Source organism: Corapipo altera, unplaced genomic scaffold, assembly GCF_003945725.1.
Source record: "Corapipo altera isolate COAL_440 unplaced genomic scaffold, ASM394572v1 23b, whole genome shotgun sequence".
NCBI classification, from domain to species: Eukaryota; Metazoa; Chordata; class Aves; order Passeriformes; family Pipridae; genus Corapipo; species Corapipo altera.
The window spans coordinates 9,173,365-9,200,590 of NW_020884885.1; the positions used below are offsets into that span (position 1 = coordinate 9,173,365).

A 27,226-nucleotide genomic window follows, 5' to 3' on the forward strand; every position below is an offset into this window, starting at 1 on the left:
TGTGTGTGTGTCTGTGTGGCTATCAGTTCCCATCGCTGGGTAAGTGACCGAAATAACAATAGTTGATGACGCATCCTGGAGTGAGCTGGCCTGTGGCATGACCCTCCCTCCCCTCTCTACAAAGACCAAAGCGGACGTGGGTTTTGTGGCCCCTAAAGGGAGCTGGGTTGCGTTTGGCTGGGAGCAGGTCCCTAGGGACAGCTGGGGGACCCGGAGAGTGGTGAAGCATGATGGGGAAGTCCCCAGCCTGGCTACAAGAAGGTCCCATGGAGAGTTTTAGCAACAAGGGAAGACAAAGCTCCTGAGACGTCTGTGGAGCCTGCCTGGAGCAAAGACTGTCTATAACTCAGGAGCAAGTTACCTCCTGTGCACGCAGGCAGGTTCTCCATGGCAGGCGGCTTTGATCTCATCAGCTGTGCAAACCCCTTTATCCAGGTCCCAAGGAGGCGGGAGAGAATCGCCTCTTAGGCGCGTTCTTCCCCTTGTCCTCCTGCCGCTCCCAGGGAAGCAGTGCCATCCTCGAGCCGCAGCTGGGTATTTGGAGGGCAGCTGGGCACCAGGGGGACCCCTCTCTTTTTGACCCCCCTTTGGTGGCCGCGCCTGCGACCGGGGGCGAGCCGGCCTTGGGGCTGCTCTGAGAGGAAGTGCAGTTGGTTATTTTAACGAGCGCTGTCAGGGTTTGCAGCGCGGGGAGGAGCGGAGGGAGAAGCCAAGCACTCGCTCTCCAAACTAGGACTTGGTAGGGGAGGGCTGGCCCGGTAGGGGAGGGCTGACCCACAGCTCTGCGCGGCCACCGCCACCCGCTCGGCACCTGCAGGACCCCTGCACCGCTCCGGATCAGGTCACAGGGGCTTCTCCCCACGCGCTCCCCTTCTCTTCTCCTCTTCTTTCTCGTTCCCTCGTTTGCTGCTTTTGTTTGTGCTGGGTGGGGGATGGGAAGGGGCCTGGATCAGACAGCTGGGCCATGGGACTGACCACCCTTTAAGTAACATGTCCTGCCTTGTGAGGCACAAAGCTGTGCATACTGAAGGAGGTGACCAGCACTGGGGACAATAATGGGCATCTGCAAAAGAAACCACGGGCTGGGCACCCAAACCACCAGGACACCCTGCTAAGCCCCCCCGCTGATTTACTTTGTGCGTGTCACTGGAAAGGGAGCTCAGAGAGAGAGAGAGAGAGAGAAGAAAGTGACTCCAAGTCCTTCCCAGCCTGCATTGCTGGTCCTGCTGATGGAACCAAAATAGAAACTGCATGGCTGGCCTCTCCCTCGACCCCTGCATCACTGATAGCAGTGGCTCATCCTCTGCGTTTATTCCTGGTTAATTCACAGCTCGAGGCTATCAGTCTTGCTGTTTGGCTCCTTAGCCAAATGCAGCAACAGATTGTTTATATCAGTGCTGTCAGGTTTTTTGATTGCCAGGAGGCAGATTATTTACTGTAGTGGCATATAAACTTCATAACATTGTGGTGGTGGAAAGTTGTCAAGAATATGAATGCCCAGAATCAGCCCAGGAGACTCAAAGGGAATGGCTTTGATTTAAATCAAGACAGAACACTGTCTTCCGTGGATTTTGGGAAAGAAGTCACGTTACTCTGAACCCTAGGACTGGTAAACTCTTGACTTTATGAAGCATAAGTAGAGGATCTGAGCTAGTCTGGCAGATATACCATAAAGGGCATCTCAGGTTTGCTCTGAGAAAGTGGTGAAGGGGAGGTGGCACCAGAGCATCATACAGAGTTTGGGGTGAGGCAGGATGGAGTTGCCACAAGGATGTTTGGATAATGCTAGTAACTGTAAAAAAAGTCTCAGACCGTTTTGCTCCCAGCCCGTACTCTTCCCAGAAAACCAAACTTGAGAACACTGTCTTTTGAAGGGCCAGGCATGAAGATGGGATGGCTTTTGCCTTGCATTGATTGAGGCAGGGCCAGGCAGTGGCCTTCCACCTGGCTTTGCCACTTGGAGAAGCCTTCCATGGCAAACTGCAAAGCTGTGGTGTTTCATTTCTTTACCATGCTACAATCCCCCTGCAAGGCAGTTGCTGGTCCCCAGTGCTGCATCCGTCCCCCTGCCTTGCTAGTTCAAAGAAGGAAGCTTAGTGGCTGCATCTCCTCTGTGTGTCCCCAGCTTCTGACTGACTGTGAATACCCGAAAATGGTGTGGGGTTAGTGCCTGTGTCTCATCCCTGGTGTGAACTGCATGGTGATCTGCCCAGGGCACCAGCAGTCAGAAGTGATGCTGAAATGGTGATGCTGAGGTGTGCTGTGAAGTTTCTGTCACCTGAAATAAAGCCTGTGGACAGGTTTTGCTTCTGGTCATCTTGTGCAGGTATCCTGTTAGTCTTTCGTGTCTGGGGTGATAGGATATTTGTGTCAGGTCCACAGTGCTGGCAGTGCTGTGACACTGTGAACAGAGGTGTCTATGTGTGAGAGCAGGAGGCTGTGAGTTGTGCTCTTGCTGAGCCACACACAAGATGGGTGCAGAGGCCAAATTGATGTAGCTGCTCATCCCTTGTGAAGCAGTGCTGTCCCAGGGCCTCCAGGATGGTCAACCAGAGTGCCCAGTAACACTGGCAGGCTTCTGAACAAGTTAGCAAACTTGCTTAGGTATTGCCGGGGTGCCTTACTCTCGCTGTCCATGCCCAGCAGCCCTTGCAATGCAGAGACCCCAAAGACCTCGGGACTGGGAGGAGGTTCTCTGCAGCTGCATGCATCTGACCACCAGCTGGTTTCTAAGCACTTTCCTTGCTTTCTCACTAGGAGAGAGGTCTGAATTTGTCTTGATCAAACCCAGGGCTCACTGAGAGATAGGTGGAGACCTGTTCCCCTCTGAGTGCCCTGCTAGGACCAGAAATGGGCTTCTGCAGCCTGGAGGGGCAGCCTTAAAGTTGTAGCAGTAATCTCTTCCCCGAAGGGTGACAGCACAACCAAGGATGTCATTAGCCATGGTTTGCCCTGGGAATGCCATGCTCCTGCAGCTCAGAAGCCTAGGAGTGAGGTGCTGTGGCCCCTATAGGTGGTGGCACTTGTTGCGGTAGATCAAATGTATGAATCCCCAAACAGTTGAGCACAGCCCATAGCTCACCCCTTGTGACACTTTGAAAGGCTCATGGTTTGGATGGAGCTTCCCTGCCCCTGTGCTGGGGGGAGCCCAATCTCCTTGCTCCTGATGGACCCAACATGGGGGAGTTCCTGACTCTTCTATTTGCATGATGGTAGGAGAGATGACAGCTGGAATGGAAATTCTGAGTAGAAACAAACTGCACAGTTTGGGAACTTGCTGATTGCTGCAACGAAAACCTGAAGGTTGCACTACATCTTGTCCAGTGTTTTCTCTTCCCTGTCTGGCACGGGGGCACCTTCCTCAGCAGACCTCATCTGTGCAGGTTACTCTTTGTGGCCCTTCAGAGAGGGTTGGCCAGGGAGCCCTAAGGGGAGAGGCTGGTGACTGATACGTGGGAAGCAGCATGGGAGAGCAGGGACGGGATCTCAGGAAGGGTGGTATGAGGACGGCAACGTACATGGGAAGATTGAATATCAGAGCACTGAAAGGGGGATGTGGGCTGCACAAGCTTGTGATAGAAACTGAGGCTGAAGGCAAGTGGTGGGTGGGGATGGGGTGGGGATGAGAGCAGCAGCTCTCTGGATGGGCTCCCAGGCTCTTGTCCCTCAGTCCCTCTGATGTCCTAGCAGGGAGGAGACAGAGAGGCAGAAGCCCAGGGGATCTGGCTGTCATGCAGGGGTGGCTAATAATAACAGTTATACTTTCCTTATGGTTGATCTGTACAAGTCAAGTGTCCTTGACAGGTGAAGACAGCTTGTAAACTGAAACGGGCTCCTGCACGCATGCTGCCAGCTCCAGTGCCACAGCAGGTCCCCAGCACCCACACCAAGCCAGGATGCAGGAACCCAACCAGCTGCCATCAGGACAGGTGCTCGTCATGGAACAGGGCAAAGCACTCTGACTCGTTTTCCTTGTAGTCCCGTGGTTGGAAAAAATGCTTTCCAGTCGACTAACTGGAGATTTGCTGAAAGGTCAGGAGGAGCTAATGGTGTTTTTCATATCCAGGCTTCTCTATGACTCAAGACTTGTGTGTTTGCTGCCAGCAGTGTCCTGCAGTAGGGTCCTCTTGCCACCTTTGGTACCGGGGGACAGGTGCCAGATATGCCACTGTATGAAGGTAACCTGAGATCTCTCTTGCTTCTGGGCACTGGCAGGAATAGACCAGGTTGCTAGAGGGACAGAGGGAATAATAATGTGGAGAAAGGGCCAAGCGGGCTTATGGCACAAGATCGCTCTATGTACCTAAGGGCACAGAGGGCCTGTTCAGTTTAGTATATGGGAGTTTGCTTGAGGCTAGTGAAGCAAAGCAGAATAATGGAGCTGAATATCCAGGTACTCCTCCTGATGGAGGCAAGAGGTTATACCATGATGGACACTGCATGTTTAGCCCTGGGAGTCAGCCTGTCTGATTTTAGGACTACCACCACCACATGAGGGATGGCTGCTGGATGTCTGGAGAGATGTCTCTGAATCAGCTGATCCATGAGCTCCGTGTCCACTGAAGTTACAAGATGCGAGTTTTTCCTCTTCAATCCCTGCTGTACTTTCCAAGGGCATTTAGACCCTGCTAGGACATGTTCCTGCTTCAGCAGTGTGTCTGCCCACTGAGACCAGGCTGGGAGTGTAGGAGACTTTGAGGGCTCTGGTTATCAAAAAAAAAAAAAACACCTCCCAAGAGCTCTGACTGAAAATCATGAGCAGACCTGAGCTACTGTCTCTTTCCTTATTCACAGGAGATTGAAATGGTAGTACGTATCTGCTCATAAGTAGATTTGATATCCTAGTGTACATAGCAGTACTTCCTTTCCTTTGTACCCTGCAAATGCCAGGCTGCCTCCATTCAACCTCCTTACCTAACTGAGCTGAGCAATGCAGTCTGCAGAGCAGCCACAGGTGCTGGCTCTTCTCCATCTTTTTCTCAGTGGCAAAAAGTGCAGATCCCAGAAGTGTGCTGCTGTTAGGCCAGGGGCTTCCAGGGCTTAGCTCCTCTCAGGCTCCTCTCCGCCCAGTGTGTGGTTCCCTGGCTGTTCTGCATGCAGCTCTGCTGATGCATATCAACCCTGAGCACCCCTGGCAGTCTGTCCATCTGCTCTGCCAGCAGCAGCTCTCAACACCTGCAGTACACCATTTGGAGCTCAGGTTGGAAATAAGATGCAAGAGGTGGGGATATGTTCACCCAACGTATCTGAGCTGCCGTGTCCTGCTGTCATGGGCTGTCAGAAGGTTGTCTTGTAATAACCTTCACCATTGGTGGTTGGAGCTTGAGGCTGTGTGCCACTTACAGACAGCCCTGAAGATAAAAAGGCTGGTAATCAGCTAGTACTCAAACATAAATGTCAAGCCAAGGTTGTTTTAGCAGATTTCCTCACGAGACTGTGGTGCAAAAAGGAAGGAAGCTGTGTTGAGAGATCTTCCTGCCCACAGCAGCTTGATGCTGGTGGAGTATCTGGGACAGGAGGGAGCAGCCGTTCAGCTTATTTGGGGTGCAGTTGGTCACTATGTCTCCCCCAGCAGCTAAAGCCAGCCAAAAAGGATCTGTTGCAGTGTGCCACATCCAAGCAGCATTCTCACTTGCATTTTTTAATGTTTTATTTGTTCAGACAATTTTTAACACCTGTTGGTAATGATGCTGGTCGACAGCCTGCTGAACATGAGCCAGCAGTGTGCCTAGGTGGCCAAGAGGGCCAACTACATCCTAACCTGTATCAGAAACAGTGTGGCCAGCAGGACTAAGGAAGTGATTGTCTCCCTGTATGCTGCAGCACTGGTGAGGCAGCGCCTCAAATCCTGTGTCCAGTTTTTGGCTCCTCACTGCAAGAAGGACATTGAGGTGCTGGAGCATGTCCAGAGAAAGGTAATGAAGCTGACGAAGGGTCTAGAAGACAAACCGTAGGAAGAGCGGCTGAAGGAGCTGGGGTTGTTTAGCATGGGGAAAAGGAGGCTCAGGGGAGACCTTATTGCTCTCTACAGCTACCTGAAAGGAGGTTGTAACAACGTGTGGGGTCTGTCTCTTCTCCCAGGTAACAAGTGATAGAACAAGAGGAAATGGCCTCAAGTTGTACGGGGGAAGTCTGGATTCTTAGATTCTATGCAATTTACTGTGCATCGTCTTGCAGACAATGGGGGCAGCGGACAGGAATGAAGCACTACAGTGTTGGGGACAGACTGGAATCAGAGTCATCAGCAAAATGTGCTTTTGCCCTCTGCAAAGCTGCATGGGCCTCAGTGGATTGAACCTTCTGGTGACCAAGTGCCTGCCTGCATTGCTTGCAGTGGTGGGACTTGAGAAATACTTCTGAAGAGGTGACACTTTGGTTTTGCTTTCAGTTCAGCCAGGCTTTAGCTGCCCTGATGCTGCTCTCTGGAGGCCGTCACTGTCCTTCCTTCCTTCTCTCTTTGTGCTACATTACTGAGTACAGGCATGGTGATGAGACTGTACAAACTAAAGAGCTGATTTCCTTGCCCACCAGGCTGGAGGAATCCAAACCAAGCCTGGTCTTTTCCAAAAATATAAAGTCAGCTTTGTACTCATTTAAAAAAAAAAAAATGTACGGCCCCTAGTGCTACAAGCACTATCAAAAACTCTAGTTTGTCCAGAAAATAAAATATGTCCCATCTTACAGCATTTCCCAAATAAAAAGGGAAGAAGCTTCTGACAAGGTTGCCTCTTTGTGTGGGCCTTGGGACTTTAAAAGTTTGGGCCAGGGTGTTCTCCTGAAGATCCTCTGGTATTGCTGACCTGCAAGTGAGTGTGTAAAAGAGCATAAGAAGGAAGGAAGATAGAAGCAAGTGGAGCAGATGTCAGTCTTAGCATAGTGGTGAGCAGCACACCCATACCCTGTGGTGGGTACAGGAGATGCCTTGTACAGAACTGAAATCCTTGAGAGTGGTGGTGGTGGCTTATGTGTGCTTGCAGGCTGCCATGATCCAGAGTCCCCTGCCTTGGGAGCAGCTGAAGAGCCAGAAGTTTGCTTCTACCAAACTGTGGGGTTTTTTTGAATTGGCCTTGAATAAATCCTCTCTACCAGTTGAAGAGAGGTGGCAGCCAGAAGGTGGGAAGCAAAGCACTAGCTCTGGAAGAGGGGAGCACCGGAGCTAGCCAGATGTACCAAATCTACCTGCACTGCTTTTACTTGCCTGGTTCATTTTCTTCTGTAGGATTCACAAGGGCTTAATTTCAATTTGCTGCAAATTTGGTGGGACTGGTGCTTAGCCAGAGTGGTTCCTGTGGGGAAACCAGATGGACCAGCATCAGGAAAGCAGTGGGGGTAGTTGAAGTGCCAGGGCTCATTGGCACCTTGGGGTGCAGGGTCTCTACTGATCCCACAGTAGAGAGCAGGGTTCCAGTTAGGTGGGAACACTTGCCCTGCCATCGCAGCCCCCTGGGCTGAGCAGTGAAACTCAGGGAGCAGTAGACCTGTGGGGAGCAGGACCCTGCCACATGCCCCAGGAGGCATTGCCATGTCCCCCACTCCTCGCTTCAGCCCTCTGTTCCCTGCTTTCTCCTGACTCCTTGCCCTGACCCCCACAGCCTGGCCTGGGGACCTATGGGGGAGCCTGCTTAATTCCTGGTCTCTTTGAACAGCCACCATCCAGTTGCAATGGAAACCTTTTTTAGGCGGCACTTTGGACGGAAGAGGCTGCGGCACACCAGCGTGGTGGCCGTGCCCACGGGCAAGGCCAGGCGTCGCTCCCAGGTGGGGCTGCCTTCCACCGTGCTGGCCCAGCGCCGCCGCGGCTCAGGCACTCCAGAGGCATCCCTCTCCTGCCTGGGCCTGGTCCGGCGTCCTGGCACCCGCCGACGCTCCAGCACCACACCGCCCTGCCTCAGCCCCAGGTTTGCTGTGCAGGCGAAGCGTGGGGGCCAGGCACAAGACATTGATGCCCAACTGCTGGGTCCCTCTGTCCTCCTGGCCAGCCTCGTTCCCATGAGAGAGGAGGGGAACAGGGCTCCCCATGCAGACATCTCCGCATCCGAGTCTCTGGAGGATGGTGGCACAGCAGCAGAAGCTGAGCAGGGCCAGCATGAGCGTTGGGCTGAGGAGACATGGCTGGCCATGCTGCCCCAGCTGCGGCCACTCCAGGGGGGACTGCTGTCATGGGGCCCCCGCTGCCTGCGGCGCTCCTCCTCCCACCACCTGCCCACCGAGGTTGTGTACAGCCGGGCTGCCTATGGCCTGCCAGGCCGCTACCGCCGCCTCAGCCAGCGCCAGCGCTCCAGTGATCCCCTCCGACCTGGGCTGCTCCCCTCCAGCCACCCACGGCTGCTGGCCCAACACTGTGCAGGGGTGGCCAGAGCCGGGTGCCCCTCTGCCACCTTCCCCGAGGGCTTGGGACCGGAGTCCACCTGCCACGCTGCCCCGGATGGCTGGAGCCCCCGGTTGCTGTATGTATGGTGACAGCATGCAAGTGGGCAATCAGTGCCTTGGGGAGGGGAGAAATTGGATGCAGACTCAGGCTTGGTGGGGAAGGAGGGAAGGGACTCGGTGCCTTTGGCCCTGGTTACCATTGGTGTTTTGCAGTGCTGCTGGCATACCTTGAGCATCTTCCACTCGGGCCAGTGCTGCTGCTGATGCTTTCAGTGCAGCCCCTGGAGTTTGCAGTTGTCCTCTCCTGCCAGACTGGGGCCACAGGGAGATGGCAGGCCTGGTTGTGGGCTGGAGGTGCACACTTTCTCCTGCTGGCTGGATCACCTGCTCCTTTCCTCCACCCTAGCACATCTGGGAGAAGCTCGCTAGCCCCAAACAGACAGCGGCTTTTATTCTAACTGGTTGTGCTGGTCCCTGCAAGAACCCCAAGCTCTGATGTGCCTTAGTATGGGAGAGCTGCAAGGAGCGTCTGTGGGCCAGGGGCTCTGGATTGTCCCTGCAAAGGCAGCCTTACCACCACAGCTTGTTGGAGATTTCCAGGATGTTTTGCAATGGAACTGTCATCCCCAAGGACATTGACCCAGCAGGCCCAGGCTGTGCTTTTGCTGGGTACAAGGTGTCTTTAGCTGAGCTGTCAGCAATGTGGGCAGCACCTCTTCATCCCACAGAGCTGTCTCATAGGAACAGGCACTGCTCAGCCAGCTGTGCTCGAGATGCGCCTCATTTCCAGCTACCTGGTCTTGAGGAAGCTTGTCTGCTCCAGCCTGACATTGCATCTTAGAAGCAGATTGTTATTCCTCCTACCTTGATTTAATAGCCAGCCTCACTGTGTCTTCCAGGAAAGCTATTGCCAAATCCAGCCTCCAGCACATGATAGCCCAGCCAAACCCTGCACTAGCCCTGAGGAGCGACTCGGAGAGGCAGATACGCAGCACTGTGGACTGGAGCGTAAGTTGTAACTCGTTTTGCTGGGCATTGCATGGAATAGGCTCCCAGCCAAGAAGCAGAAGGCTCTTCCCAGGTTGAGGCTTCCCAGGTGACTGACTTTGACACATTTATGGCCTCTGCCATTGCCACCAGCTGGTGCCAATGTCTGTGCTGCTGGCAGCACTGCTTGATGCTGCAAGGAGAAGCTGTGCAGACACAAGTGGTTCCTGGAAGTATGACATAATTACTCCACTGCCAGTTCTTCTGCTTCTGACAGCTGAGATCTGGTGGCTGGGGCCAAGCAACAAGGAGCAAGTCTCTGCTCCTTTACAGGCAAAGCCTGGCAGGCTTTAAGCTGCATCCTGACGTTGTAGAACAGAAGCTGGTTCAGGAGAGTCCCCTGCACTGAATTTGTCCCGATGCCTCCTCTCAGGGGGTGATGAATCAGCTCCCCTGTGCAGGACACTGCAACTGGGATGTAAGAGTTAGTTTCCTGGGACCCTCTCATTTCCGACAGATTGGCCATGGCAGCAGCTTTGTGAGGTTTCCTCTGTCCAAATGTTGTCCCTCTCTGTTGTGTGCATCTTGTCTCCTGGCCTACCCCTAGCTCCAACCTAGCATACCTCCTACCCCCTAGCATTGTCTAGTATCTTGTCCCTTGCATAAAGCATTTTAGGGGCTCGGTTACCTGTCTGGGGGTGCTCTCAGAGAAATGTGTTGTCTTGTGCCTTTCAGGAGACTGCGATATATGGGGAGCACATCTGGTTTGAGACCAGTGTCTCTGGGGACTTCTGCTATGTTGGGGAGCAGAACTGCATGGCAAAGCTGTTGGTGAGTCACCTGGGATCACCCACCTCCCCGGTAAAGGCTGAAGATGCAGGCTGGGCTGTCACGTGATGAGTGACAAGGGAGTCCCCCCTGCTGCTGCTGGGGGACATGCAGAGGTCTGGGGAGCTGCCAAGGCAGGGAGTGTGTCCCTCCTGCCTCTGCACACTGGAGGGCTGAGACTGTAGTTTCTGCCAGTGCTGGTGCTCAGTTTGCAATAGGAACTTGATGCAGGGCTGCCACTTGTCCAGAGTATTCCAGGGAGAGGGTGTTAGGATCCCACACCCTTATAAGGATAATCTGAATCCAAGACCTTTCAATGGAGGAGAAAAATGTGTGCTGGAGACCCAGGCCCCTGCAGGCAGCACTGTTCTTACAGAGTTGCTGCAGTCCTCCCTCCCAGCTTGCAGGTTCAGTCCTACTTATGATGTAGGATGGAGCAGTGATATGAGGGTGCCTGCTCATGGGATTTACTGGGGAAGCCCTGCAGGTGCCTCCCAGACCAGCTGCCATGGTGCTCTCAGGCAGTGTCAGAAGAGGCCAAGAACTGCAGGACAGGACAGTGGGGAAAATACCTCTCTGTTCTGTGCCAGGCCTGAGAGCATCTGCTGTAGGCACATGCTTAGATCCCTTCACTTGCAAGGAGTCTAGGCTGTGTCTAACTTTACTATGGGGCATGTTCTGTATCCCAAAATATATGAAGGAGGTATGATGGGAGGCTGAGTTTGACAGCCTCAGAACACTGCGTGTTTTCACTCACATGCATGTTTTTCTTCCCCTTTTCTTATCCTGCAGCAAAAACCGCTCTCCAGGCGTAAGTGTGCAGCCTGCAAGATTGTAGTGCATACACCCTGCATCGAACAGCTGGAGAAAGTGAGTAGAGCCTGTTGAACCCTCTCTGCAGCTCAGAAAACTGTAACAGCCCTTCCTTTTTGGCAATAAAACACAAGAAGATTGGGGAACTGCAGTGTGTAATTGCAAAGAGGGGTCTTCTGAGGAGACAGTACCAAAAGGAGTGACATGACTGGGACCCTTGGCCCCATTTTGTTCAGTAACGGAGATATGCGAGGGGTTTGCAGCAAGTACCAAACAGCTCTAGAAGTTCTGGGCCTTGCTGTAGTACAGTAAATTCCAGTAGGTTGCCTTGAGGTATGATGGTTTTACTGATTCCTCTCATGTGTGTTCAATCTACAGATAAATTTCCGCTGCAAACCTTCCTTCAGGGAGTCAGGATCCCGGAACATACGCGAGGTGAGAGATGTGCCTCGGACACTGCCCACATCTACCTTTGCTCTTTCCAGTGTGGTGACAAAGACACCAGATGCTGCCAGCATCTTGCCCATCAGAGTTCAGGCATCATACTGCCTCCTGCTCCAAGGAGGTGGTGCAGTAAAAGGAATGTTTCTTTGCAAGGCAGCAGTGCAGACTGAGTGTGAGGAGTGGGGAGCTTGCAGACAAGGAATGTAAAGCATATGATGACTTGCATGTTCTGAAGTTCCTGAATCTGCATGGCGAGAACCTGCAGACTGTTTTCTGGAATAAACTTTCCCACTCGTGTTGGTCCCCAGGCACAATAGACAGGGCTATTGCAAAGAGCAGGTTCCCAAGTCTGCAATTTGGAAGGAAGCAGTATGGGCTCATTTCTTGCTTTATCACTCAGCCCTGACTGGGGTGTCACAGGTACTGCAGGTAGCAGTGGAAGATGCCTGCAGTGGTGCTATCAGACCACTTTAGCCCATGTTTTAAGGTACTGGGTGTAAGAGGTGGCCTGGGACCTGTCTGCTGAGCTGCACTGATGGAAGCAATTGTTTCACCCTCCAGCCTATGGAGTCAGTGTAGCCCATGCAGCGCTCTGGAGTGGGTGTGGATGGCTCAGTCATGGGCCATAATGGTAACACAGCTGCCCCCACACTGTGTTTGTGCTGGCACAGCAGATGCAGTAGGGGAAAGGTATTCAAACACAGGGCTGCCTGCTTTCAAATGCCAGTGTGACATCAGAAAGCAAAGCTTTCAGCATCACTTTAAACCTTCCTTTCTTGCTTTGCTCTTCCTGCCATATCTCCTTCCCATGTCACTCTTAGCCTAGCTCACCTATTTGTGCTTCACTTATTTTTGGGGCTCTGCTGACAACTGTCTGCCTCTGCTCAATCTTCTGTCTGTATTTTTCTTCTGTCCAAACTCTACAAATTTTCTCTCCCCTTTCTTGGTTTTTCTTTTTTTTTCTCAAACTCTGCTTCTCCATCTTGTCTTTCTAATGCTTCTCAGTTTCTTCAAGGCCTCTTCCTTCCCATTTCCCTAGAAATGTGCTCTTCTGGCCTTTGTGGTGCCAGGGATCTCAGTTGGGGTCAACCCTCTCCCTAGATGTGCCTGCTGGGACTTAGAGTTCAGCTCAAGGCATAGCCTCCCTTCTGCTCCTACTAGATTCATGTCTGCTAAAGCCAACAGGTCTCTTTGTCCTCTCCAGTGTGCTGCACTCAGAGCAGGCAACACTGGAGCTGACCCAAACCTCCTGCCAGTTTGTGCCTCTGTCATCATGATCCCAAAAGCTGTCAGGATTGGGCCCTGCCACAGCCTGTGAATTCTCACTCCCTCTTCTGTTTTTGCTACTCTCTCTGCAGTGCCATTCCTAATCCAGGGCTGGAAGAGCAGGGTAGGATTTAGGACATGTGGTGCTTCCTTACAAAACTTTTGAGTCCCTCACTGCAAGTGACTCCTGCACGTCCCAGCCCTCTCCCACCATGAGCCTGCAGGCAGGGTAGAGGTGCCTGCTTGCTGCCCACCCTGGGGCTGAGACAGGCTGCAGGATTGCCCTGGGGCAAAGAGCAGGGAGAAGTGGGTGTGGGGGGCTTTGGGTCTGCCGCTGTCCTAGAGGAATGGGGAAGATAGGTTCTCTGCTTAGCTGCAAGCACTTCTGTCTTTCTATTTTCACACCTTCCACCAGCAGGTTTTTCACCTGGCACTAGGGGCATCTGGACAGAGATGTTAAGGGACTGAGATGTGCTACTGCTTGCCCCCTGTCTCTTGGGTCTGCTTTCTGTGATTCTCAGTCTTCAGTTTCCCTCTCCTCCTTCCTATTTCTTCTGGTTTTGATTCCCTTTTCTCTGAGCATCTTAATTTGGCCTCATGCCCCCAATTCTTTGGCTTTGCCTTCTCTCAGAGGGTTGGGGCTGGTGCCTGTGAGCAGTGGGTTTGCTGCAAGAGCAGTGGTCCTGGGTGGCTTGGGTCCATTATTTCTGCCTGTTCCTGAATTCCTTCACATGCTGGGCCTTTCATTCCCCATTTTTTTTCTTTTCTTTTTTTGTTTTCCCTTTAGCCCATCATTGTCCGGCATCACTGGGTGCACCGGAGGCGGCAGGAAGGGAAATGCCGGCAGTGTGGCAAGGTGAGAAGGTATCTTGGGGTGTTTTTCTCAGCCTCAGGAAATCTAAGGTCAAATGAGAGACAAGAACAGGGCTGGGAACCAGGGACATCCCACCATTCTTGTTTGGCAGTAAAACCAAGACACGTGCTCTGTTTTGCTCAGTGAAGCACTAAATGCTTCCCACATAGTTTTCCCCCTGGGCCCAATCAATCCTGGAGGAGACTGTCTTCCTGTCATGCTTTCTTTGAGCATTAAGGACACCCCTGTGGAGCACAGTGACCTCCCTGGTACCATAGTGGTGGTTGGGGCTATCTGACAGGGATCTAGAGGGCTCCAGCTGCAGACATGCTCTCTTTGTTAATCTCTCTCTTAGTGGTGGGAAAGTCCTGTTGGAAGGTAGAAAACCCTGAGGGAATTCCCTAAGCCTCTTATCCTTTCTTCCACAGGGTTTTCAGCAGAAGTTTGCCTTCCACAGTAAAGAGATTGTAGCCATCAGCTGTTCCTGGTGCAAGCAAGCGGTGAGCAAAGCCCCCATAGAATGCCTGACCAGCCTGTTCTGCACCTAATGACCTCTGCTTTCTGCTGAGACTCCCCAGGCTGCTTCTCTGCAGCCTACCCTTAACAGCTCCTCCTACTGACTGAGGCTGTACTGTGATATTTGTGAACTCCTTCTAGAAACTTTCTCTTTGTTGCCTTCCCATGACAAAATTTCTGTATGGTTTCCTTCAGCACTCCTTGTATTGACATGTGGGAGCTGGGAGGAGATGGTGGCTGTCCCTAGAAAACTGAGCAGCTGAGTTTTCTCTCTGTCTTCTCATTCCCCAGTATCACAGCAAAGTGTCGTGTTTCATGCTGCAACACATTGAAGAGCCCTGCTCGCTGGGGGCTCATGCTGCTGTCGTCGTTCCTCCCACCTGGATTCTGCGGGTCCGACGGCCCCAGGTAAGTCATCTTGGCTCTTGTGGCTCTTTCACAACTCCCACTTGCCCAGTGGCTCTTTACAGAGTTGCTATGTTTATTTCTTTTGTCTCTAGAATCCACTGAAATCTAGTAAGAAGAAGAAGAGGACATCATTCAAGCGGAAATCCAGCAAAAAGGGGGCCGAGGTAAGAGATCAGGGGACAAGGAATAACCTTGTCTTGGAAGGGCAGAGGGACTGAACAGTGAGGAGCAGGGCTGGGAAACAAAGGGGGGGCTTTGCTGGGTCTGTGCTGAGGTTAAAGAAGTTGAGCTGGAGGGCGGATACCTCCTGGTAGGGTATATTCCAGCTATGAGGCTTATGGGGTGACTGGGATGTTCTCTTCCTCACCCTTCTGACCTGCGTGATGTTAGGGCTCAGCTGGAGGTGGGAGTTTGCGTTTTCCCAGGTTTGTTGAATGACCTGTGGTGTCTCTTGCAGGAAGGGAGGTGGAAACCCTTTGTGATCAAGCCCATGCCAGCTCCTCTTATGAAGCCCTTACTGGTGTTTGTGAACCCCAAGAGCGGTGGGAATCAGGTATGGCCTTGCCCAATGTCTCCCTGAGAAGGCATCTCCGTGAGGGCATTGCCATTTGACTGCCAAGGTCTCATCATGGTTTTGGTGATGTCTCAGCTGCAGAAGAGGCATGGCAATCACCACAATGCCAGTTTTCTGCTCAGCAACTCCTACCTAGGCCAGGCTTTGCCTCTGTGCCTCTCAGAATGATGTTGTCTTGGGCTGTCCCCAGGACCAGATGCCTTCTTCCACTGTCCACTGGGAACTCCCTGTTACCCGATGTCTTTCTTCTCCCCATAGGGAGCCAAGATCATCCAGTCCTTCATGTGGTATCTCAATCCACGGCAAGTTTTTGACCTCAGCCAAGGTGGACCCAAGGAGGCGTGAGTACTGATGGAGGCAGCATCTTTCTCTCCTCCATCCCTGCCCCAGAGATTGCTTGATGCTCCATAGCTCCCACCTGCAAAGAGACCTCCAGTATTTTGAGAGGCCTCTCTAGCTTGTGGTCAGTCAGTGATTCCTGCTGGAGGGCTGGTCTAGTCTTAAGGCTAGTGGCAAAGAGACTATCTATGGGTTGAGGTCCCCAGACTTAGTTCCTTATATTTAATTAACATTGTGTGAGTCCTGTCTCCTTGCTTGGGTTATCTGTGTGTGCGCAGCCTGTGGACACTCCACTCTTCCTATGCAAGAGCTGGTGAAACCAAAATTACTGTGGCTTTGCCCACTGTTGAGAACACCTGTGGCAATGGGAGGGGAGACACTTTGTGAATACCAAGGGTTCTGTGAGGCAGCTGCTGCGTAACACCTTCAGTACTTTTTCCCTCCCTCCTTAACCTCCCCGTTCCCTGCAGGCTGGAGCTGTACCGCAAAGTCCACAACCTCCGGATCCTGGCGTGTGGGGGAGACGGCACGGTGAGTCCCCCAGACCCTTGGTGCCCGTGATGCCCTTTGCCCCATGCCCTTCCATGCAGGAAGCAGCCCTTCCTTATTGTAATCCAGAATGGGGCAAACTGTGCGCTGTGGCACTGGATACTGTGGGTGCCCTTATGCCCTGCTTCAGGAAGTGATAGTCTGTAACATCTGGATTTGTAGCTCTTTGGGAGGCCAGTATCTTCACTGGGGTTACTAGTATCTCCTGCTTCACCTGTTTGGAGCATTAAAGACTGCGAATAGCCTTGATGGTGGCTAAGGGGACCCCATCTCTGCCATCGCTAGTGCTCTGAGCCACCTCTGCCTGCTTGCTGGTCCCTGAAATAACCGCTCCTTTGCACTCTCTTGCTTGAGCAGGTGGGCTGGATACTCTCCATTCTGGACCAGTTACGGATCAACCCACCTCCTCCTGTGGCCATCCTACCTTTGGGAACAGGGAATGACTTGGCCAGAACACTGAACTGGGGTGGGGTAAGTGATGGGCATGAGAGCCCACTGCTGACAGAGAAGGGCTGAGCACTTCAATTCCTCTTCCAGACACATGGGTGGGATTTTGCATGGGCTACTGTTTTGACTTCCCATAAAAACAGATCAAGAAATAAGTGCCATTTGGATGTTACCATTCTTCTAACATTTGAATTGTTCTGCATTAGATAATAGTCTAGTAGGATGTTAACAAAAGCAATCACTATTTCAAACTTCAGGAGATTTTTAGAAGGAAGATATATTGTTTTAAATTTAAAGTCCCACTTTGTTGTGCATTCAAGTAGAGTTGATCTCTTCTACATCTTATGCTCTGGGATGTCTTACCAAAGCCTGCTATCTGTGGGGCATCTCTGTGGGAGGCAGGTATGAGACTCACCAAGTCCTTCTCTTCACCAGGGTTACACGGATGAGCCTCTGTCCAAGATCCTGTCTCATGTAGAAGATGGGAACATAGTGCAGCTCGATCGCTGGAACCTCCATGTGGAGCCAAACCCTGACACAAACCCTGAGGAAAAGGATGATGCAGCCACTGACAAGGTGGGACACCTCCTCTCCGTATTTGTTTCCTGTGCTGGCGGTCTGCATTCTCCTTTCTTCCACTGGCTCAGGCAGCCCTAGCACCTGGGGCTAGAGTGTTGGGTTGGTGTTTCTCTCTCCCTCCTGCAATTTCACTGCTCTCATCATGGCTCTGAGTCACAGCGCTCGTGGCAAGGCATGTAGAGTTCAGAACTAAATGTCTACCAGAGGTTTTTAACCATAGGTTGCAACAGGTATAAACGCAGTCCTGTCTGAGACTGTTTCTTTAGCAGATACATAGGTATTTGCAGATATCTCAGACAGCAGAGTGTGTTCCCTTGGACCTAGGAGCCAGGGACCAATCCATCATCTCATGCTGGTGACCTCTGTATTTTCCTGGGGAGAAGGCAAACAGGCTCCTTCAGCCTCATGAGCACTGTACGTGGCTCTGCTGCAACCTGACCTCATCTTTGCCACGGCCACACACCGGCAGTCTCATCCTTATTCCTCCTTTCCATTTCAGCTGCCTTTGGATGTCTTTAATAACTACTTCAGCCTTGGCTTTGATGCACGGGTGACGCTGGAGTTTCATGAATCCCGAGGTACAGGGCAGTGGCAGGGCTTGGGCAGGGTCTGTGGGATGGACCCGTTCGTGGTTTTGGGTTCCTCAGGAAAGGGAACAAAAGGATTTCCCCAGAGATTCCCCTGAATGTTAAACATGAGTAGCAGTTTGAGGCTGCAGAGTGGCAAGAGGGGTTGCCTGCACAGGAAGAGAGCTGGGGTCTGACTCCTGGCCGAGGCTGGCTGGAGAACTATGTCTGGGGAGAGCTGGCAAGTGAAATATTTCCATGTGCAGGCCAATGACCTGAACTTTTTTATCCTTTCCCTAGAGGCCAACCCGGAGAAGTTCAACAGCCGGTTTCGGAATAAAATGTTCTATGCTGGGGTGAGTGTGTGGAGGATATCTGAGCATGCCTTCATAGCAGCCTTAACATCTGGAGCACAGGCATGGACCTGCCTCCTGTCTGCCCCCTAAACTCACTCATCCAAGTTACATGGACCTTCACCCACCCTGAAGCTGGAGAATTGCTGGAGAAAGGCTGCAGCGCTGGGAGTCACAACTCCTCTTTGGCTGCGAGTGCTGCTGGCAGTACAGCTTGCTCCATGACCTGCAGTACAGTTGCTGTCTTGATCTCCTGCCACTATTGTTCTTGTTCTCTGGCTCACAGTTGGTCACCCAGGCAGGACCTCCCCAGAGCTGTGGGGAGGCAGGCTGTCGCCCCTGCAGAGGAACAGGAAGCCTTTCCATAGAGTCCCCACACTACTTTGTTCTTTTATATCTTGGGCCAGTTACAGCTCCCTGGCTAATTATACCACCTTCCCGTATCTCACCTCTAGACTGCGTCTCAGCATTGCCTTTATTCCTCTGTCTCCCCATCCTCAATATACCTTCTACCCAAGTGTCTGGGTGGCTGGTACTTGAGCATACTAAAGGCCAAATGCTGCTCTGTGCCATCTCACATCTGGCGTGCTTGCGTCTCTCTTCCTGTCTGTACAGTTAAACCCAAAGAGGGCCCATACTGTCCCTCATGGTATCTCTAGATGGTGTCACATCAGCTCTGGTTTGTGATACTTCCTTACAACTTGAGACTGAATTTGTCTCTTGTGACTTGAGCCTTTCACTAGCAGAGACCCACCTTGCCAGCTCTTCCCTGAAGTCAGAACTGGGCTGGCAAGGGAATAATACTGAAGCATGTTACTGAAGGTGCCCCAGGGTTTCTGGTAGGCAATATAGCAAATGGAATGTATCGGGTCATTTTGGGACAGGAGGAGAGGGCTTCTGCCAGTGCATGAAAAGGGGATTTGTGGTTTTCAGCAGCTGAGATATGCAGGTCAGTGGCAGGCTTCCTGGCTGCCCGTTTCGGTGAACATCTGGACACTAACACTGGCTCTTACCTTGGCAGACGGCCTTCTCTGACTTCCTCACGGGGAGCTCCAAGGACTTGGCAAAGCATGTCAGGCTGGTTGTGAGTATGCTGGGGTGCTCTGGTGCAGTGAAGGGGTGAGCTGTGGAGATGCGAAGAGTGGTCCCTTGGCACGCTGATTATCTCAGTGTTGGGGAGTGGATATGTTCCTGGGACATCAGCTTCCTCTGACTTGGAGGACAGTCACTGTAGGGAGCAGAGGAGGGAGGCCATTTCTTCCAAAGTGGGTAGGATGGACCAGGCTCCCCCTTAAAGCAGCCTGAACACCTCTGTATTATCTCCAGTGTGATGGGACAGACCTGACCTCCAAGATTCAGGACCTGAAGCCCCAGTGTCTGGTCTTCCTGAATATCCCAAGGTGAGCAGTCCCAGGACCTGTCTTCATATGCTGGCCTTCTCACTCATGTGCCGCAGATCCCTGCCTGGGTTTGGGGTACCTGTCCGTGCATCTCTTACCATCTTTTCACAGGTACTGTGCAGGCACCATGCCCTGGGGCAACCCTGGAGAGCACCACGACTTCGAGCCTCAGCGCCATGATGATGGTTGCATTGAAGTTATTGGCTTCACCATGACATCCCTGGTAAGTCAGTGCTTTTGCCAGTTGTAGCTAACAACTAAGGAAGTGACTGGTCCCATTGACCAGGTGTCAGCCAGCTCCACAGATCCTCTCTGGAGAAGCTGTGGTGCTGGCCTGTGTGACAGCATCTGCTCTCTGACATTTAGGTGAGGTGCTGTCATGCCCTGGCCTCTGTGGGTCCCTTCTCTCTGAAATCAGGCCTGAGACCCTCAGAACTTGGTTCACTTAAAACATCTATCTGCCAGTGGGTGCTCCCCTCATCCACCCCTCAGTCCATGCTCTACTCTCACAATGGACCCTTTCACAGGCTGCCTTGCAGGTCGGTGGCCATGGGGAGCGGCTCTGTCAGTGCCGGCAGGTGGTTCTCACCACATCCAAGGCCATCCCTATGCAGGTGGATGGAGAACCCTGCAAACTGGCAGCTTCCTGCATCCACATCTCCCTGCGCAACCAAGCAAACATGGTGCAGAAGACCAAGCGGCGCAACTCCATGCCTCTGCTCAATGAGTAGGTTCCTCAGATTGATCTGCCACCTTCTCTCCAGGGAAGAAGGGTTGGAGGGGGAAGGGATGGACTGATCCGTGACTCATGGAGGCATTTCAATCCTCTTTTTTGTAGAGGGTCTGGGAAGGGATCAAGTCACAGAAATATGGCCAGACCGTGGTGGTGGAGAAGCTGCTGATGCCAAGCTCCCCACCCAGTCTGTAGAACACTGTGCTCTTGCTTGTTTTGGAGGGATGAGGGAGATAAGGAGAGAGTGGTCTGTCACCTTCTGATCTCTTCCGTCTCCTTCCCCCTTGCACACAGCCAGCAGCCAGTGCCCGAGCGGCTGCGGATCCGGGTGAGCCGAATCAGCATGCGTGACTATGAGGCGCTGAACTATGACAAGGAAAAGCTCAAGGAAGCCTGTGAGTGACCAGCTGAGTGACCAAGGGGCGGGAGCTTCAGTACCCGAGTCTGGCAAAGCCTGTAGTTAAATTGCACGAGGTGTTGGGGGTGGGGCACGGGCTGCTCCCTGAGTTGTGTCTGTGCCCTGTCATGCAGCTGTGCCACTGGGGATCATCGTAGTTCCAGGAGACAGTGACCTGGAGTTGTGCCGGACCCAAATCGAGAAGCTGCAGGAGGTGAGTCTCTGTGTGGGAAGTGGTTGTGGCTGGATGCCAAGAATGGAGGGGCTCAGGGAAAGGATTTTTAAACTTTCTTGACTTTTGTGCACCCACACACCCACACTCTTGCTTCAAGTCGTGGTTTGCCTTCACCATGTGGTGGAGGCAGGATCCCAAGCTGGATGGCTTGTAGCTCCCTGCTGTTTGGCAGCTTCTTTCTCAACATTGCTCCTCTGACTGTGTTCTCCAAGCCCAGAGTGTCAGTGACACAGAAAATTTATGGAGTAGTGGAAATAGACACCCATCCTGTGGGGGTCTATCACCCTTCAATCCTCTGCAGGTTCTGTGCTTCCTGGCACAACTCTGCCCTCTCCAGGTGCCTGGATTAGGTTTCTAACCCCTCCAACTCTTTTCATTTGCAAGTACTAACTTTTGCACTCTTGCCAATGTACTAGCACATGTCTGTGACCTGTACACAGACTGTGTAACTCTTACTCTTAGTGAACAATGCCTTCTGAGTCCATAGTGTGGCTCCTGATGCTGCACTGCTCAGTCTGATTCTCACCCAGAAGATTGAAGGGACATTGCTCAGTCCCCAGTTAACTGGCTCTTGTGCCTGAGGGAATCCTATCCAGTGTGTGCGTAGTGTCCTGCAGGGCTGAGTTGTGGTGCTGCTTGCCTGGGCTGGCACACTGTCATCTGCCTCTTCTGCTCTTTTTCTGCTCTGCATGTCTGTCCCCTGCCCACCTTGTGCACAGGCACTGGTGAGGACACACAGGTGGGCACATGGCTCCTGGGCTCAGAGGGTAACACTTTCCTGTAGTGTCAACATGGTAGACTGATGCCTCTGCTACCTCCTGCGTCTCTAAAACTGTGCACTGAGGGTGGTGTTCCTTGGTCACCTCACAATTTACCTCTTCTCTCTCCTTGGACATGCACTGTGCTCTGACCTTAAAGCCAGGCAGGGACCAGGGACCTTGGCCAGGCAGTGTGTAAAGCCAGATATGTCAGCACATCAATGGGATGAGAGAGGGGCTGGGGGCCAACCAGACACAGGCTGTAACAGCACACCTTGCCTTTCTGCAGGATTTCCTTCCACAGCCCTCTCCTTTAGAATGCCTGCTCTTTCAGGTGTGTATGGCCTCACTCTGTCCACTGGGCCCATCTGTTATGTCCACTGTGCCAGTCTCATGGGCTCATCTTGTGACACCTCTCCACAGTGGGCTGGTGTGCGTTGGCTCCAGTCTGTCCCGTTCTGCTCCCCGTCGCTCTGTGCTGTGCCTGTGTTCAAGTTCTCCTTTACATCCGAGCGCCTGTGGTCCTCTGTGTCTCCAGGAACCTCCCAAAGCAGGAGGGATGCTGTGAAGAGAAATGGGGAGGCCAAAAGATACAACTTTGTCCTCTCTTTTTTTATGCAGGAGGGAGATGGAGCCAAGCCAAAGACACTGTCATTCCAGAAGCTTTCACCCAAGTGGTGCTTCCTGGACTGTGAGTATCATCCTTCCCTGTTGACTGTGTCTGATGATGCGTTAGCAGGGTCCTTTGGTCTGCCATCTCAGTGGAAGTAGAGGAGGGAGATCCATGCGGCAGCAAAGATGCAAAGGTTATTGGTGGGTTAGAAACCACAGAGGCACCTGAGAATTAGGGCATAGGAATTAGGGTGGTGGAAAAGGTGGTGGAATCAGTAGCCCAACTGAAGTGCATCTCCACTAGTGCATGCAGCATGGGCAGCAAACAGGAGGAACTGAAAAGACATGGTGCAGCAGGAAACTGCCATAGTTGCCATCATGGAGACATGGTGAGACAAGTCACGCAACCAGGCTGCAATGGATGGCTATAAAGTCTTCAGAAGAGACAGGCAAGAAAGGAGAGGCAGTGGGGTAGCCACTGTTAGGGAGTGTTTCAGTTGTCTAGGGCTTAATGATGGTGACAGTAGGGTTAAGTATTTGTGGGTTAAAATCAAGGGAAGGACCAACAGGGCAGATATCCTGGTAGGAGTCTCTTACAGACTCCAGCCAGGATAAAGAGACAGATGAAGTATTCTTTAAGCATCTGGGAGAAGTCTCACCATCACCAGCTCTTGTTCTTGTGGGAGACTTCAACTTACCGTATGATTACTGGAAGTACAACACAGCAGAAGTGAAGCAGTCTAGGAATTTTTTGAAGTGTGTGGAAGGTAACTTCCTGACATACCTTCCCAACTAGGGAAGGTGGCCTGCTGAACTTGCTATTTTTGAACAGGAAAGGGCTGGTGGGTGTTGTGACAGTTGGAAGCCACCTTGGCCATCATGATCACAAAACGATAGTTTTTCATTTGTGGCGACATAAGGAGGGGTACCAGCAGAACTGCCATCTTGGACTTCTGTAGGGCAGATTTTGGCCTGTTAAGGAGACTGCTGATGGATTCTCTTGGGAGTCAGTCCTAAAGGGGCAAAGGAGTCAAGGAAGGCTGAACATGCTTTGAGAAGGAAATTCTAGAGGCTCAGTAGAAGTACATCCCCATGTACCAAAAGATGAGCTGGCAGGGAAGAAGACCAAGCTGGCTGAAGACAGAGCTTTGGTTGGAACTCAGGAGAAGGGAAAGGGGGCAGACAACTCTGGGGGATTACAAGGATGTCATGAGTTTATGCAGGGAGAAAATTAAAAAGACCAAAGCCTAATGAGAACTTAATCTGGCTACTGCCAGATTAAAATGTAAAAATGTTTTTACAAATACATCCACAACAAAAGGAGGGCTAAGGAGAATCTCCATCCTTTTTTGGATGAATGGGGAGACATAGTGATAAAGGATGAGGAAAAGGCTCAGGTACTTCACACCTGCTTTGCCTCAGTCTTTAATAGTAAGACCAGTTGTTCTCAGGATACCCAGCACCCTGAGCTGGAACACAGAGACAGGAACTAGAATGAAATCCCTATAATCCAAGGGGAAATGGTTAGTGACCTGCTACACCATTTAGACACACACAAGTCTGTGGGACTGGGTGGGTCCACCCAGGGGTACTGAGGGAGCTGGCAGAAGTGCTTACTGAGCCACTTTCAATCAATTACCAGCAGTCCTGCCTAACGAGGTCCTAGTTGACTGAAAGTTAGCAAATATGATGCCCATCTATAAGAAGGGCCAGAAGCAGGATCTGGGGAGCTACAGGCCTGTCAGCCCGACAGGCCTTTTTCATGCCACAAAAAGTCATGGAGCAGATCATCCCGAGTGTCATCATGTGACACAGGCAGAACAACCAGGGGATCAGGCCCAGCCAACATGAGTTTGTGAAAGGCAGGCCCTCCTTGACTAACCTGATCTCTTCCTTTGTCAAGTTGACCTGCTTAGTGGAAGAAGGAAAGGTTGTGGATGTTGTCTACCTAGACTTGAGTAAAGCCTTTGACACCGTTTCCCACAGGATTCTCCTGGGGAAACTGGCTGCTTGTGGCACTGTTCACTGGGTAGAAAACTGGCCAGATGGCCAGACCCAGAGAGTGGTGGTGGATGGAGTTAAACCCAGCTGGTGCCAGTCACTAGTGGCATTCCCCGGGGCTCTGTATTGGGACCAATTCTGTTTATTAGCTTTATCAATTATTTGAACAAGGGGATCAAGTGCCCCCTCAGTCAGTTTGCAGACAACACCAAGTTGGGCAGGAGTGTTGATCTTCTGGAGGATAGGAAGGTTCTGCAGAGAGATCTAGACAGGCTGGATTGGTGGATCGAGGCCAGGGATATGAGGATTCTACAAAGCAAAGTGCCAGGTCTGCATTTGGGTCACAACAACCTCAGGCATTGCTACAGGCTGGGGGAAGAGTGGCTGGAAAAGTGCCCAGCCAAAAGGATCTGGGGGTGCTGTTCAACAGTTGGCTGAATATGGGCCAACATTGTATCCAGTTGGTCAAGAAGGCCAATGGCATCCTGTCTTGTGTCAGAAATAAGTGTGGCCAGCAGGACTTGGGCAGTGATTGTCCCTCTGTACTTGGCACTGTGAGGGCGCACATTGAATCCTGTGTTCAGTTTTGGGTCCCTTGCTACAAGAAGAACATTGAGGTGCTGGAACATGTCCAGAGAGGGGCAATGGAGCTTGTGAAGGTTCTGGAGCACAAGCCATAGGAGGAATGGCTGAGGGAGCTGGGGTTGTTTATCCTGGAAAAAAGGAGGCTAAGACTTATCTCTCTCTTCAGCTACCTGAAAGGAGGTTGTAGCCAGTTGGGGTTTGGCCTGTTCTCCCAAGTAACAAGTGACAGGGTAAAAGGAAATGGCCTCAAGTTGTGTCAGGGAATGTTTAGACTGGATATTAGGAGGAGTTTTTTCACTGAAAGGGTGGTCAAGCATTGGAACAGTCTGCCCAGGAAAGCAGATGAGTCACCATCCCTAAAGGTATTTAAAAGATGTGTAAATGTGGCACTTAGGGACATGGTTTAGTGGTGGAGTTGGCAGTGTTGGTTTAACAGTGGGACTCAATGATCTTAAGGGTCTTTTCCAAAGCAAACAATTTGATGACTCTGTGAATCTGGGGGATGAGAGGACAGATACTCAGTGACAAGCCACAGGGAGCCATGTGATGCTTGGAACCTATGGATGTTGGGGTCGACCACTGCAGTGCTTTGCCCCAGGCCATGTCTTTGGCTGCTGACCAGGAGTGAAGCAAGGGATGTCTGCTGGTCTCCTGCCCTCGGACCTGAAGGCAGCCTTGGCAGCCTGTGTTCTGCTAGGGCTGCTCTCCTGTGTCATGCAGGCAGGGGGCCCCCCTGCTCCGCATGCTGGGAGCCAGGCACACCATCAGCATCCCAGTGCTGTAGGGGAGCATGCTCCCTGCTGAGCTCTGGCTGCTTCTTCCTCCCTGCCAGAAAAGTAGCTTTCTTCTCTCCCTTTGCCTTCACTAAGAGGCTCCCTCTCTACCTAGAAGCTGGCTGAGAGAAATGCCCATTGGTTGCACTTCATCTCCCTGACTTCCCAGCAGCAGGGTGTAGAGCACAGCAGAGCACAACCATGGGTTGAAAGGTGGGCCTGGGAAACCTCGTACTAGGCAGAGAGGATGCAATTTCTCCCTTTGAGGTTCCAACCCTGCATGTGGGGTTGCTGGTGCTGCTGCTCCCATGTGTCACTACCAAGACTGCTGTACCAGAGCCACTTCCTCTTCTCCCGCTAATCTCCCAGCAGTAGATTCTGAGCTTGGGAAAATGTGTCAGATGCCAGAGCTTCATTCAACACAGCACAGGCTCGTTCAAGTGGCTAAATTATAGACCTTGAACAGTAGCTCCCTGGCTGTAAATCTCCAACCAGGACAGGATAAACGTGGCTCTTTCATTTCTCTCGTCTGCTCTGGCACATCCTGACTCTGTTTGCAGAAAGACTTCCTTGGGGCCCCAAGGGTCCCATGACAGCAATCTCTCCTAGACTGACACTAGCAGCCTGGCAGGACATAGGGGAAATGCTTGATGCCCTGCATGGGAACCCAGTTGTCTCGGCACTGTGTTCTTACCTGTCCTGCTCTCCCTTGGTGATGTCCAGAGTCCTCAACTCCTCCCTGCTCCCCAGCAGTGGTGGCTGCATGTGTCTGGCTCTAGCATAGCCACTTGCTCTGTAGGACCTCCTCTCCCCCTGTGGTGATCTCTTCTCCAAGGAAGATCTCTTCTCCACTCAGACAGGCTGGAGTCTGGTTTGAAGCTCTCCTGCCATCCTAGGAGACAGGGTCTTGGATCTACAGCTGGTGGTGGCATGCTCTGTTGTGCCTGCAGTCACATGCTCTGCATGGCCTCATGGAAGTCTGTGGGACCTTACTCAGTCAAGTCAGCAGGAGGCTGAGCTCCCCCTTCTCCAGCCCCCCATAGTGCCCCCACTTCTGAGCACTGTGCAACAAGGTGTACCATGTTAATCAGAGCAGTTCCTCACCTGGTGTAAGTGAATGCTGAGATGTGCACTGCACAGCCCTGAGCTTCATCTGCTTAGGATAATGGTGGAGCACACAAAAGCCACCAGAAAGACCATGGCATCAGCTAGATGTGTTCTTGCCTTCCCTGTAACTCCCTGCCAGGAGTCACTGAGGGGGGCATAGCAAGCAAAGGCATGTTTCACAGGGGCATGATGGTCACAGAGGCAAGAAGAAGAAAGCAGCAAAGTCACAAAGGGAAGTTGTTAGCTCCTGGTCAGGGGGTGCTGTTTGCTTTGCTGTGCCCTCTGTGCAAGCCATGAAGTGGCTGGATAGCTCACTGTCACTCAGTGGTGAAAAGTGGCTGTCTCCCTTGTCTCGCACCAAGAGTCACCCTGTCTCGTTCTGTCCCTGTCTTACAGCTACCACGGCCAATCGGTTCTACAGGATAGACCGTGCACAGGTGAGTGCAGCCTCGTCCTCCACCATCATCCCCCTGGCGTCTGCTGGAGAGTTGCTTGGGTGTCCCACCTTCATGCAGACCAACAGGCAGGCATAGACTTGGGGTCACTGCTGCCCTGCCCTGTGGCATCCCCCAAGGGATGGCATGACACGCCCGGTTCAGGACCAGCGCCAACACCTCCAGGTTCCTGGAGAAAAGGGATAAAGTGTGGCTGGTAGCACAGAGCCTTGACTTGGAAGCAGCCCACAGGGCCCTAGAGTGGAGTGGGTAAGGAATAGCAAACATAGCAAGACTGG

The 27,226-nt window shown here is 52.2% G+C and overlaps 1 protein-coding gene across 3 annotated transcripts in view; it reads left to right on the plus strand.

Annotated features, from left to right (window-relative positions):
* The window catches only part of DGKZ (diacylglycerol kinase zeta), a 55,693-nt gene that overhangs the window by 20,615 nt on the left and 7,852 nt on the right, over positions 1 to 27,226 (plus strand). For 2 of the 3 annotated variants that reach the window (XM_027642194.1, XM_027642196.1), the window contains exons 2-24: positions 9,270 to 9,378; positions 10,093 to 10,188; positions 10,978 to 11,055; positions 11,377 to 11,433; positions 13,496 to 13,564; positions 13,990 to 14,061; positions 14,369 to 14,485; positions 14,578 to 14,649; positions 14,943 to 15,038; positions 15,318 to 15,400; positions 15,869 to 15,929; positions 16,305 to 16,418; positions 16,830 to 16,970; positions 17,473 to 17,551; positions 17,840 to 17,895; positions 18,914 to 18,976; positions 19,219 to 19,292; positions 19,404 to 19,515; positions 19,820 to 20,019; positions 20,320 to 20,420; positions 20,557 to 20,636; positions 22,037 to 22,106; positions 26,890 to 26,930. In XM_027642194.1, the coding sequence (XP_027497995.1) occupies positions 9,270 to 9,378; positions 10,093 to 10,188; positions 10,978 to 11,055; positions 11,377 to 11,433; positions 13,496 to 13,564; positions 13,990 to 14,061; positions 14,369 to 14,485; positions 14,578 to 14,649; positions 14,943 to 15,038; positions 15,318 to 15,400; positions 15,869 to 15,929; positions 16,305 to 16,418; positions 16,830 to 16,970; positions 17,473 to 17,551; positions 17,840 to 17,895; positions 18,914 to 18,976; positions 19,219 to 19,292; positions 19,404 to 19,515; positions 19,820 to 20,019; positions 20,320 to 20,420; positions 20,557 to 20,636; positions 22,037 to 22,106; positions 26,890 to 26,930 (2,041 nt within the window). Of the gene's footprint in view, positions 1 to 7,474; positions 8,448 to 9,269; positions 9,379 to 10,092; positions 10,189 to 10,977; positions 11,056 to 11,376; positions 11,434 to 13,495; positions 13,565 to 13,989; positions 14,062 to 14,368; positions 14,486 to 14,577; positions 14,650 to 14,942; positions 15,039 to 15,317; positions 15,401 to 15,868; positions 15,930 to 16,304; positions 16,419 to 16,829; positions 16,971 to 17,472; positions 17,552 to 17,839; positions 17,896 to 18,913; positions 18,977 to 19,218; positions 19,293 to 19,403; positions 19,516 to 19,819; positions 20,020 to 20,319; positions 20,421 to 20,556; positions 20,637 to 21,704; positions 21,750 to 22,036; positions 22,107 to 26,889; positions 26,931 to 27,226 lie in introns of those variants that run through there. The other variant, XM_027642193.1, reaches the window with a different exon arrangement.